The sequence below is a fragment of the Podarcis melisellensis genome (genome assembly GCF_964234715.1).
Source record: "Podarcis melisellensis genome assembly, chromosome: 16".
Taxonomy (NCBI): Eukaryota; Metazoa; Chordata; class Lepidosauria; order Squamata; family Lacertidae; genus Podarcis; species Podarcis melisellensis.
The window spans coordinates 21,040,818-21,054,452 of NC_138533.1; the positions used below are offsets into that span (position 1 = coordinate 21,040,818).

The window sequence follows — 13,635 nt, forward strand, 5'->3', positions numbered from 1 at the left end:
GGGACGATGCCCCGAAGCCGGGCGGTGGGGGGAGGCTTTCCCGCCCGGCCGCCCGGCTTCGGGACATCGTTCCGATGCCGGGCGGCTGGGGGAGGCGTTCCTGCCCCACCGCCCGGCATCGGGACGATGCCCCGAAGCCGGGCGGCGGGGGAGGCGTTCCTGCCCCACCGCCCGCCATCGGGACATGGTTCCGATGCCAGGCGGCGGGGGGAGGCTTTCCCGCCCCGTCGCCCGCCATCGGGACATGGTTCCGATGCCAGGCGGCGGGGGGAGGCTTTCCCGCCCCGTCGCCCGGCATCGGGACATGGTTCCGATGCCAGGCGGCGGGGGGAGGCTTTCTCGCCCCGTCGCCCGGCATCGGGACGATGCCCCGAAGCCGGGCGGGGGGGGAGGCGTTCCTGCCCGGCCGCCCTGCATCGGGACGATGCCCCGATGCCGGGCGGCGGGGGGAGGCTTCAAAAGCCGTCCGGGGGCTTTTAAATCGCCCCGGACAGTCCCGGGGCGATTTAAAAGCCCCCGGTTAGGCAGGCAGGGGGGGCAAAGACTTTTGCCCCCCGCCCGCCTTGGGAAGAGGTCCAGGACCTCTTCCCAAGGCGGGCGGGGGGGCAAATGTCTTTGCCCCCCCTGCCTGCCTTCAAAAGCCGTCCGGGATAGCGGGAAGCGCTTCCCTGCTATCCCGGACCGCTTTTAAAATGCTGGCGGTGGGGAGCAAAGCCTTTCGCCCCCGCCGGCCTTCCTGGACCTCTTCTGAAGTCCGGAGGGGGGAAAAAGGCTTTGCTCCCCACCGCCAGCATTTAAAAAAAGGTCCCCGAGATTTCCCTATGGGCTTTCGTCTTGCGATGCAAGCCCATAGGGAAAATCGTCTAGCGAAGCGTCGCAAAACCCGAAAAACCCTTTCGTCTTGCGGGTTTTTCGTCTTGCGAGGCATTCGTCTTGCGGGGCACCACTGTACTCAGATACATGCCTAAAATTATAGTGTGTGAATGTCACAAACACATTACAAACTTGGGTACCATTTGGGTACAATATAATCAGAGCTTTGCAGATGACTTTGAACTTGGACCTAGGTTTGCCTCTTTCCTCTTCCCTCTCATTCTGTTTTCCTTTTGCGCTGTGTGTTTTTATATTTATTTCTCCCCTCCGTCTGTGTTTTGTTTTCACAGGTGGGCGGTACATCGAGGTATTTCCTGAAGAGAGCGCTGGGAAGGCGAAACTCCCTTCAAAACACCTGGCCCAGGTCTGGCAAAGGACGAAGAAGGATGATGAAGAGGAGGAAGACCTCTCCGAATCTGGGAGGCTCTTTGTGAGGAACCTTCCCTACTCCAGCACCGAAGAAGACTTGGAAGCAATATTTTCCAAATATGGTAGGCCTTCGGCAGTTGAACAATAAATTGCTCTGGAGTTCTAGCTCTGTGAGGGAAATAGCAGGAGTCTCCTAGTAACCCTCAGCACCCTTCGCAAACTACAGCCCCCAGAATTCTTTGGGGGAAGCCACAGTTTTTTAAAAGTGATATCACAGCACTTTAAATCTATGGTGCAATTGTTGCCTCAGCGCTGCATTGCATCTTCTTTGGCTGCTGCGTTCTGCAGCCACAAAAGTTTCTTTGTGGAAATGTGTGTTTGTTTCTCGTTCTCTCCAGGGCCCCTCTCTGAGATCCATTTCCCCATTGACAGTCTCACCAAGAAACCCAAAGGTTTTGCTTTCATCACCTACATGATCCCAGAACATGCCGTGAAAGCCTTTGCAGAAGTGGATGGGCAGGTTTTCCAGGTACGACTGATTTGGGACGGGCTGTCACTTTGTGATGAAATCCACAAGTTCCATCCCAGGTTTCTCAATTTTTCTTTTTTAAGGATCAGGTTGCAAGGAATGGGAAAGACCCAGCCTGGAACCATCTCAGGCTCTGTGGGAAGGGAAGCTCCTTTCGGTTTTGGTTCTGTCTCTGGGTGCTGACCCATAACGGGACCTTCATGGTGGTGGCTCCCACTTTATGAAGCACCTTCCCTGGTGAAGTGCTTCATTCAGTAGACGTCATTTAAGAACATTCCTGTTCATGAATTAAAAAAAATTCTTAAATATACGTTTGTTAAAAAACCCGAAGCCTTCCTGCTGGGGATAATTGGTAAGGATATCAAAGAAGAAGATAGAACCTTTTTTCAATATGCAACAGTGGCTGCCAGAGCCCTCATAGCACAGTACTGGAAAACACCAAAAATCCCAACACTAAAGGAGTGGCAACTTAAATTATCTGATTATTTGGAGTTGGCTAAATTGACACAGAAAATAAGAAATCAAAGAAGTGCAAAATTTAACAATGAATGGGATAAATTTAGGATATATATGGAAATAGAGACAAGGGGAAAATCAAAATGTTGATTAGAAACACATATGTATTAACAGAAATCACAGTAGGCATGAGAATAACGCTTACTACATAAAAAGTTTTATTAAGGAATAGACACAGCTGATAGATAAACAAGGTAATATTTTCCGAAATCGAGATAAAGGGAAGTCGATCAATGTCATTAAAGTTGTATGTATTTCATGTTTTTCTTTTTTTCCTCTTTTTCTTTTTCTTTTTCCTTTTTTTTCTTTTTCTGTTTCTTCTTTTTCATTTTGTCTTTGTACGTTTGTGAAATATATTTATGTCAAAATTTAACAAACTAAATAAATAAGAACATTCCTGTTCACCGAAGACTTGGAGGATGCTGCTGAAGTGGGGCCAGAGTTTGAGAAGGGTTTTTTCTTTTTCTTTCTTTATGTTGTCTATTTTCATGTGGCATGGAGTTCCAGAGTTGCTGTCTTTTCTCCTAGGGCCGGATGCTGCACGTTTTGCCCTCCACCATTAAGAAGGGAGAAGGGGAGGATTCAGATGCTGCTGGGGCGTCGTCTTACAAGAAGCAAAAGGCTGCCAAGGACAAAGCCAGCAGTTCCAGGTTTGTTTGTGTGTGCGTTAAGCCCCAGCGCTGCCTACTTATTGCTAATCTTACTAACTGTGTACAGTGGTGCCTCGGGTTACATACGCTTCAGGTTACAGACTCCGCTAACCCAGAAATAGTACCTCGGGTTAAGAACTTTGCTTCAGGATGAGAACAGAAATTGTGCTCCGGAAGCGCAGCAGCAGCGGGAGGCCCCATTAGCTAAAGTGGTGCTTCAGGTTAAGAACAGTTTCAGGTTAAGAACAGACCTCCAGAACGAATTAAGTACTTAACCTAGGTAAAATCAGTTCAGTTCCAAAACTGACACCGAATGGGATATTTATTTATTTGTTTAATCCCCGCCCCCCCCCCCGAATATAGCTCTCATAACTGGAACACCCTTTTCATGGGAGTGAATGCGGTCGCTGATGCTGTTGCGCAGAAGTACAACGCCACGAAGAGCCAAGTGTTTGATCACGTGAGTCTTCTTTTAAAAAATCATTTTTTATTGTTTTTTATTTATGCTTTTAAAATTTATACATTTCATCAATTTTACAATCCATTTAACATTTCAGAATTTGACTTTCTTCCCCCTCTTTCTGCAGTTCCTTAAATTTATTTTTTCATATCTTCTGCATATCCAAATTCGTTTAACTCGCTCATTTAATTATCTACTGTAAATACATACTCTTGTAAAACTGCAGGCTGTTACAATGACCCTGCTAATGTTTTTATTTGTTTACAATTCAACTATAAATATCCAGCAAACCATTCCCATTCTTTTATAAACAGTTTGTTATCTTGATTTCTTATTCTTCCAGTAAGTTTTGCCATTTCTGCATATTCCATAAGTTTTTGTATCCATTCTTCCTTTACTGGGACTTCTGTTTCTTTCCACTTTCGGGCAAGTAACGTTCTTGCTGCTGTAGTAGCATACATAAATAAATTTCTATACATTTCTGTCCCCTGATTCCCTAAAGAAAACTTTGGTTTTCTTTTTTTAACAAATAAATGTTATTTTGAACATCCTTTTCAGTTCATTATATATCATTTTTTAAAACCTCTATGCCATCTTTCAGCTATGTTAATGGCAATATCCATATCTATTTATGTATCTAAAATCCTCTCTTGCCAGGAGAACAAGGGGAACATGTTGCCTTTGTAGAATCACAGAATTGTAGACTTGGAAGGGTCATCTAGTGCAATGCACTTTGGAACTCCCTGCCTATTGAGATCAGGCTGGCGCCATCACTGTGTACTCATTTTGGCACCTGCTAAAAGCATTTTTGTTTAGTCCAAGCCTACCCAGACATCTAGAAGTCTGGTGCATATTTAGTTTCTTTCTGGTTTTAATTCTTTCGGATGTTGCAGTTGCTTTTGTCTGTTTGTAGATTGCTTTAAGGTTGTTGTTGTTGTTTAAAAAAGATCGGGTGATGTATATAAATTTTATGAAATAAATAAATGATATTATTGTCTCTTGGCAGGAAGGCAAGGGGAGTGTGGCCGTGAGAGTGGCTCTGGGGGAAACGGAGCTTGTTCAGAAGGTCCGACAGTTCCTGCTGGACAACGGCGTCAGCCTGGATTCCTTCAGCCAGGTAAACACCATGTGCCCCCGGGAGAGGAACATGCAGGTGTTCCTTCTATTGAGTTCAGATCATTGGCCATCTAGCTCAATATTGTGTACACTGACTGGCAGCAGCGGTCCAGGGTTTCAAGCAGGGAGTTTCCCCCAGTCAGAATTGCCCCTCTACTGGGATTTACCTCCCTGTAAAATGTGCATCGGCTTTGCAATCTTAAATCACTGGCTCATTATTGACCACACTGGCTGGCAGCAGCTCTCCAGGATTCTCAGCCACTGAGCTATGGCTTCTCCCCTTCGAGACATAGGAGCATAAGAAACTGTTTTATACTGTCATACCATTGGCCCTAGACAGCATCTTAAAAAGCAGAGACATCACCTTGCTGACAAAGGTCCATATAGTTAAAGCTATGGTTTTCCCAGTAGTGATGTATGGAAGTGAGAGCTGGACCATAAAGAAGGCTAATCGCCGAAGTATTGATGCTTTTGAATTATGGTGCTGGAGGAGACCCTTGAGAGTCCCATGGACTGCAAGAAGATCAAACCTATCCATTCTTAAAGAAATCAGCCCTGAGTGCTCACTGGAAGGACAGATCCTGAAGCTGAGGCTCCAATACGTTGGCCACCTCATGAGAAGAGAAGACTCCTTGGAAAAGACCCTAATGTTGGGAAAGATGGAGGGCAGAAGGAGAAGGGGACGACAGAGGACAAGATGGTTGGACAGTGTTCTCGAAGCTACCAGCATGAGTTTGACCAAACTGCAGGAGGCAGTGGGAGACAGGAGTGCCTGACGTGCTCTGGTCCATGGAGTCATGAAGAGTCAGACACGACTAAACAACAACCATTTGCCCATCTAGCTCTGTATTGTCAGCACTGAATTGCATCAGTTCACCTGGGTTTCAGGCAGGGATGTCCCCCCCTCCCGCCCAGCCTGCCCCAGCCCTACCTGGAGATTTTGGGGGTTGAACCTGGGACGTTGCATATGCAAAGCAGGCATCCTAACCACTGAGCCTACAGCCCTTCCCTTTAGACAGAGGAAGCTGCCTTATACAGAGGAAGACCACTGGTCAATTTAGGCTAGCGATTGTATACACGGACTGGCAGCTGCTCTCCAGGGACTCTTCCAGCCCTAACGGGAGATGCTGGGGATCAAACTGGGGATCTAAATGCAAGGCAGATGCTCTCCCACCAAGCCCATGGCCTTCACCCAGTATGTTGCTGTAGAGAGGCACACACTCTGCTTGTCTCTCTTGGGAGGAGAGGCATTTTCTTCCCTCAGAAAGTGCTGGATAACTTGGGAGGCCAGGTGGACTGCATTTTGGAGCCCGGTCGGAAATGAATCCTGCGCCTGCTTTCCATTCTAAGAAGAGGCTGCTGGATCAGGCCAATGGCTCATCTAGTCCAGCATCCTGTTCCCACAATGGCCACAGCCCATGGGAAACCAGCAAACAGGATTTGAGCGTTCCCTCCTGTTCTTTCCAGCAACTGGGATTCAGAAGCCTTGCTGCCTCCAGCTATGAAGGGCAGATCATAGCCATCCTGGCTAGTAGCCTTTGATAAAGGGGGGACCCCTGACCATTAGGTCCAGTCGTGACTGATTCTGGGGTTGCGGCGCTCATCTCGCTTTACTGGCCGAGGGAGCCGGCGTACAGCTTCCGGGTCATGTGGCCAGCTTGATAAAGCCGCTTCTGGCGAACCAGAGCAGCACACGGAAACGCCGTTTACCTTTCTGCTGGAGTGGTACTTATTTATCTACTTTCACTTTGACATGCTTTTGAACTGCTAGGTTGGCAGGAGCAGGGACCGAGCAACGGGAGCTCACCCCGTTGCAGCGATTCAAACCGCCAACCTTCTGATCGGCAAGTCCTAGGCTCTGTGGTTTAACCCACAGCACCACCCGCGTCCCCAGTAGCCTTTGATAGACCTCTATTAATTTGTCTAATCCTCTTTTCAAACCATTCAAGTTGGTGGCGATCACTGCCTCCTGCAGGGGCGAGTTCCATAGTTTAACTATGCACTGCATAGAGATGGCCTTTCTTTTTACCTGTCCCGAATCTGCCAACACTTTTTTAAAAAAGTTTTAATTTATACCTTTCAAGTTTATACATTTCATTAATTTTACAATCCATTTAACATTTCAAAAATTGACTTCCTTCCCCTTCTTTCTGCGGTCCCTTAAATTTATTTTTTAACGTCTTCTGCATATCCAAATTCATTTAACCTGCTCATTTAAGTGACTCCTGTAAATATATACTCTTATAAAACTGCAGGTTATTACAATAACCCTGCTAATGTTTTTATCTGTTTACAATTCATCTGTAAGTATCCAATAACCTTTCCCATTCTGTTTATAAACAGTTTGTTATCTTGATTTCTTATTCTTCCGGTAAGTTTTGCCATTTCTGCATATTCCATAAGTTTTTGTATCCATTCTTTCTTTTCTGGGACTTCTGCTTCTTTCCACTTTGGGTCAAGTAACTTTCTTGCTTCTGTAGCTGCATAAATAAATTTCTATACAGTTTGGTAGTTCTGTCCCTATAATTCCCAAAAGAAAAGCTTCTGTTTTTTATATAAAAGTTATTTTGAACATCCTTTTCAATTCATTGTATAATTTCCCTGTAAGCTTTAACCTTACTACATGAATCTTCCAACATTTAGTTTCATTGGTTGTCCACAAGTTCTGGCTCGATGAGAGAGGGAGGAAAACTTTTCTCTATCAGTTTTTGTAAACTTCTGTTGTGTTACCTCTTAACTTGCCTCTTCTGCAGCCTGTTGTTGTTGTTTAGTCGTTTAGTCGTGTCCGACTCTTCGTGACCCCATGGACCAGAGAACGCCAGGCACCTCTGTCCTCCACTGCCTCCCACAGTTTGGTCAAACTCATGCTGGTAACCTCGAAAACACTATCCAACCATCTTGTCCTCTGTCGCCCCCTTCTCCTTGTGCCCTCCATCTTTCCCAACATCAGGGTCTTTTCCAGGGAGTCTTCTCTTCTCATGAGCTGGCCAAAGTACTGGAGCCTCAGCTTCACGATCTGTCCTTCCAGTGAGCACTCACTTCTGCAGCCTAAGAAGTCCCAAACGTTGCAAAAGCTTCCTTCGTAGGGCAGTCACGATCTTCCCTCTTCTTCCTCCAGGCTGCGGGCGAGCGGAGCAAAACCGTGATTCTGGTGAAGAACTTGCCTGCAGGAACAGAGGCGGCCGAAATAGAGAATGCCTTCGGGGCTCACGGCAGTCTTGGCCGGGTGCTGCTCCCCGAAGGAGGGGTGACGGCCATTGTGGAGTTCCTGGAGCCCACCGAAGCTAAGCGGGCATTCACGAAACTGGCTTACTCGAAGGTGAGGATGTGCGGTGTAGTGGTTAGAGCCTAGGCCCTGGGAGACCACAGTTCAGATCCCCTGCTCAGCCATGAAGGCCACGGTGGGTGACCCTTGGACCACAGTCACCGCCTCTCAGCCTAGCCTACCTCACAGGGCTGTTTGCAGATGAAATGAGGAGGGCCGGGGTGTGTGTGTTTTCAGAACCACCTTTTGCTCCTTGAGTAAATAAATGAATAATTGTGCATAGCTTGGGCTTAGCCAAGGTGGCTGCCCACCGCGCAAGTAGCCTCATGGAACACCATGCACCCGCAGGGCTATTTCTGTGGAGCTCTGACTTTTAACTCCTTCCCCGACTACATTTAATTTAATTTAATTTTGTTTGCTTACTTATTTATATCTGTTACATCCATTAACTGGACAAACCCCTGTGTTGCAAAGAGAATGTCAGCAATGTCTAGGCAACACAATGACCATGTACATATGCAATAGAGAATCTTTATCGAATTCCTTCAAACCATAACAAGTACAAAATGAAATCTTTAGTCTCAAAGTCTCTGAAAATCTTTAAATGAAGTGAGGTACCAGACTTTGAAAGACAAGCTGTGAAGCTTTGTATATTCAGCAAATATGATGTCCAACACTGAACAGTGATTCTGGATATTGACTACTGTTTCGTAGAATTCTTCGTCAGCGTGGTGGGAGGATATGGAATTGCTTCATAAACCCATCTTATATTGAATGAATGTATGTAAATGAAAATATCAAATGCTGTGGAACAGTGCTCAAGTAATAATGAGAGTCTTTGAGACTAAATATTTCATTTTGTACTTGTTATAAAGATTGTCTATTGCGTGTGTACATGGTCATCGTGTTGCCTAGACATTGCTGATGATATCCATTAACTGAGTAGGAAGCCCATTGGGATTGGCTTCTGAGAGTACCTACGTAGACATTTGTCCTGGAAAACACCCACCATTGTCTGAGAATTCTTAGATGGGAGATGGAGTGGGTTAGATTACGAGAAAAATTAGCAGTAAAAAAATAATAACCTTTGGGATGAATCTGACTGCCAGTGTGGTGCAGTGGTTAAGAGTGTTGGACTAGGATCTGGGAGACCAAGGTTCAGACCCCCACAATCGGCCATTAAGCTCACTGGGTGACCTTGGGTAGCAGCCACCACCTCACAGCCTAAACTACCTCACAGGGTTGTTGTGAGAGAAATATGGGGAAGAATGTGCCATGTTGAGCTTTTTGGAGGAAAGGTGGGGTGTATGAAAATAGAAACTGAAATAACAATTTACAAGCCCGGATGCTAGGAAGTTTAAAGCAGCGGCTTCTCCTTTCTGCTGTTTGCACTAATGGCAATTTTTTGTCACGGCTAAAAATTGGCCGCTGTTTCTTTAATGCTAAAAGAACTAAGTCAGCATGAGTCAGCGGCCTACAATGACTCGGGCAACCTTTCACCAAATTGTACCTAGATATATAGAGTGGTCAATGGTTGTGTTGGGTGTGGGTTGGTTGGATGATAGAAAGCTGCTTGCATTTGGTGTGTGTGTGTGTGTGTAAAAGCTGTTGGTCGTGGTTGGAGAAGACTTTTTAAGAATAAAAGCAGCAATACTCTGCAAGAATACTCTTTCTCAAAGACTCTTTTGTGCCAACTAAGGTCTGAAGACTAGGCAAAGGAGTAAAAAGGAGGTCAGAACCTTTTCTTTTTTACAAACACTGATATTTTTCTCCCCACCACACAGTTCAAGAATATCCCCCTGTATCTAGAATGGGCACCTATGGGTGTCTTCTCCGGCCCTGCAAAGAGAGAACCCGAGATTCCAGGAGGCAAGAAGGAAGGCGATGGACAGTCTGGAACTGGTATGCTCTGTCTGTTTTTAATGTATGTGTGGGTGCTTTTTTGTTGTTGTTTTTAAATGGTTTGCCTCCAGACCCCCACTTCCCACTTGCTCTGTGGCCGGTCACCTTTTCCCTCCTGAAGAAATTGCGGGCTGGAATCTTGCAGCACTCTCCTCCTAGAGAGGGAGAGGGAATTCTAAAAGATGCTTTGCCCAAGCTCCTCAGGGTCCAATCCTGCAGCTTTAAATGAATGTACATGTAATGCAATCATCATCTGAGGCCCTTCTTCGTGTGGAAGACTGAAAAGGGGCAAGACAAGAACGGGCTCCCCAGGGAGACTCGTGTGACGCCTTCATTACATATCATTAGGCTCCAGGCCTAATTACCGTATTTTTCCGTCTATAAGACGCCCCCCCCCCCATGTATAAGACACTCTCTATTTTGGGGGACTCAGATTTAAGAAAATCCACCCTCAGCACTATCCGTGTATAAGGTGCCCAATAATTTTCAACATTAATTTTTAGGGGGAAAACCCTAGTCTTATACACGGAAAAATACGGTATATTCCTCTCCTAACAGGCTTACCTATAGCCTTTTAAATTTGTGGGTTGGGGGGGTATCATTTTTGTCTGTTACTATGTTACGTATTTTTGTGTTTTTATACGGAAACCGCCCTGTGATCCTCGGATGAAGGGCAGTGAAGAAATTTAATAAATGAAATTTAGAAATGCTGCCAATAGGGCCTAACTTTGGCCCATTATTTTCGTTGCTGCTTTGCTGAAAAGAATTTGGTCAGGTACAACCCAGGCTCACTGATCACATCCTGGGGGTGATCCTGCCAGAGAGGGCAGAAGGAGGAGCAAATCTGTGGTTGGCAGGCCCTGTTGGTGTGTTAAAAGTACTTCTTCATGCAGCACATAATTAACTCCCTGCCACAGGATGTGCCAGCTCGGATGGCTTGAGAAAGAGGATTAGACAAATTTGTGGAGGAGAGGACTGCTAGCCATGATGGCGAAGCTCTGTCTCCACGAGGCAGCAATGATTCTGAATAAAAGTTGCTAGAAGCCACAGGAGTCTTCTCTTGTTCTTGAATCCTGCTTGCAGGTTTTCCCACAGGTCCAGGAACAGGATGCTGGACCAGTTGGGCTACTGGCTTGATCCAGCAGGAATCTCTTCTTATGTTTTTAATTCCCAGCTCTGCTGCAGATGCCCTGATTTCGGCAACACGACCCTCCTCTGTTTTCATTTATCAACTTGCTTTTTGCTCCCCCCCACTAATTTTAAAAACATTTTTTTAAAAAAACCCACCATCTCCTGCTTGTATGTACTCGTTCCCAAAGGAGAAGGGAGGCACGGAGGCAAAGCCATACGTCCTTTCTGCACGCCAGCCCCAGCAAGCAAATTCCCCTTTTCCCATAGCCAGGACCCTCACCTCTAGATAAAGGGCTTTTAGCGCCGCGGCCCTCAGAAATCTGCTCGCGGCCGATAAGGGTCTCTGCTGCCAGCCTCTGGCACCCAGGGGAAAGTGGCAGTAAATTCCTCCGTCTGAGTACAAAAGAGCTCCGTGAGGCTGACTTCGTTTTATTATTATTGTGGAAACGGTAGATCGGGGGGAAAGGGGGGGTGTCTTCATTCCCCATGGCTCTAATCTGGTTTCTTTTCCAGAGAATCAACAAAGTGAATGTCTGTGTTTGCTAATTCGCTGCCTCTCTAGGGTCGTTCCCCCCCATTTAGAAAAGGCCTGTAATAGGAATTTTTGCCTGGCTTTAAATAAAGGGGAGGGGGACTCTTTTTTTCCAGACTGAGGGCCGCATTTCCTTCGGGGAGACCTCCTGGGGGCCACATTCCTGCAGTGGGCAGGGTGAGAGTCAAAAGTGGGTGGAGCAACGAATGAAACCCCACCCCCTCGTTTGTGCAGTAGGCTTGTTTCTATAGCTGCATACCCTTCATCCTTCAAGCATTATCAAAGTTCAGGGACAAATTTCCTCTTGGCATTTGAATAGATTCTAGGAGAGGATATATTTATTAGATATTATCCTTCCTTCCTCACGTTTGTGAGTTCAGCAGAGTGGCATCCCTTTTGCAGCTTAAAAGGAAGCTTAGATAGGCTAGTTTTAGCCTTTTAGTTTTAAATAATCCAGGATGCCTTAAGGCAGACTGGATTCTCCTGGTATTCTCCCCCCCCCTTTCTTCCCCACAAAACAATATTGACATAAACAGTCTTGTAAAAGGTGAAAATAACATTTACTGACTCAGAATATTTGTTGAAGAACCGCTTTGTTCAGTTAGCCTAAAAATGGCAATTCATTTACAAAAACCTGCTTTAGTCTTGTTTGAGATGGAGGCTGAGCTCCAATGCAGATGTTTTCATGTTTCTGGCTTGGTAGAAAGAGACGAGAAAGAGATTGTGCCCAGGCAGGTAGGAAACTACATATAGCTATGCCCTCCCACTGTCAGGCCACAGTGGGAGTGTCTTTCACAAAGTCTCTCTCTAGCAAATTTGCAGGAAAACTCCGTGAGTGTCAGCTCCTACCGTGTGCCTATCTAGCAAGACATGAATCGTTGGTTTGACTATGTTTTTAAATATCTCGCATCTTGGGGGGGGGGCTGGGTCTGAGGTTCCCCGGTTTGGGGCTAAACACAGAGAGAAGCGCTCCGCAAATGTTCAGCCTGGATGCGTCAGGTCAGAAGTGTGTAGAGCGGGCTTCTTCAGCCTCAGACGTTGTCTCCGGCCAGCATAGTCCAGTGGTCAAAGATGCTGGGAAGTGTAGTTCAGAAATATCTGGAGGTTAGTACAGTGGTACCTCGGGTTAAGTACTTAATTCGTTCTGGAGGTCCGTACTTAACCTGAAACTGTTCTTAACTTGAAGCACCACTTTAACTAATGGGGCCTCCTGCCGCTGTGCTGCCGGAGCACGATTTTTGTTCTTATCCTGAAGCAAAGTTCTTAACCCGGGGTAATATTTCTGGGTTAGCGGAGTATGTAACCTGAAGCGTATGTAACCTGAGGTACCACTGTATATAAAGCCCTTAACAGCTTGGGGGCAGTTTACCTTTGGGATCTCTTCTGTCTGTACCAGGTGCAACATGACACCCATTCCACATTTGTAAGAAATCAGTATTTCACCTACACTTTGGAACTCCCTGCCTCTTGAAATCAGGCCAGCGCCTTCCCTGTGCTCTTTTTTTTGCACCCGCTTAAAATGTTTTTGTGTAGATGAACCTATCCAGACATGTAGTTGCATGTGTTTTCATTCACTTATCCTTGATTTTAATTTTTTTCCAGGTTTTAGATAGTTTTAAAAACAACAACTGATAATTTTTTAAAAAAAAATTCTTCCTCTAAAAGAAATAAATGCTTCCTCTGACAGTGGAGGCAGAACACTGCCCACCCCTGTCTGGTAGCACCCTGTCTAGTCTTACCCTCCACAAATGTGTCTGATTCTCTTTCAAAGCCATCCAAGCTGGTTGCTGTCACAACATCACATGGGAACAAATTCCGCAATTATGGCGTGCGAAGGAAGTACTTTCTTTTGCCTGTCTGGAATCCTCTTTAACATTCAGGAGTGTCAATGTTCAGTTGTGCCACCTGCCTGTTTTGAGTCCCTGAAAAAGTGGGTAAACTGCAATGCTTGCTAACCACCAGGTTGCAAGCTTGTTATAATGTCCCTTCTTTTTAGGAGGGGTGGGAATCCAAACTAAATCTGAGTAACTGGCTGCTAGGTGGCGATGGCTGTGATCCTGCCTGATATTTTGCAGGTGATTGTGGAAGCCAAGGAGCTCAGCCGCAGCCAGTGGAAGCCGAAATAGAGGAGGAAGAGGAAGAAGAGGAGGAAAGCATTCCTGGGTGCACGCTCTTCATAAAGAACCTCAACTTTGTCACCAAAGAGGAGACTCTACAAGAGGTGTGTATCTAATGCCTGAGTGCATTGTGTTTATTCCCCAGGCCTCTGACCAAAGGCAGGAACTTCAACTT

The 13,635-nt window shown here is 46.0% G+C and overlaps 1 protein-coding gene across 2 annotated transcripts in view; it reads left to right on the forward strand.

Moving 5' to 3' along the window:
- RBM19 (RNA binding motif protein 19) overlaps positions 1–13,635 on the forward strand; it is a 101,972-nt gene that overhangs the window by 12,164 nt on the left and 76,173 nt on the right. Inside the window, exons 10-17 of one of the 2 annotated variants that reach the window (XR_014163673.1) lie at positions 1,164–1,364; positions 1,641–1,771; positions 2,816–2,937; positions 3,301–3,397; positions 4,404–4,514; positions 7,632–7,832; positions 9,563–9,680; positions 13,419–13,566. Coding sequence is in view for 1 of the 2 variants with exons in the window: in XM_081892280.1 (XP_081748406.1) it covers positions 1,164–1,364; positions 1,641–1,771; positions 2,816–2,937; positions 3,301–3,397; positions 4,404–4,514; positions 7,632–7,832; positions 9,563–9,680; positions 13,419–13,564 (1,127 nt within the window). In the remaining variant the exon portion in view is untranslated. The remainder of the gene's footprint in view (positions 1–1,163; positions 1,365–1,640; positions 1,772–2,815; positions 2,938–3,300; positions 3,398–4,403; positions 4,515–7,631; positions 7,833–9,562; positions 9,681–13,418; positions 13,567–13,635) is intronic. The other variant, XM_081892280.1, reaches the window with a different exon arrangement.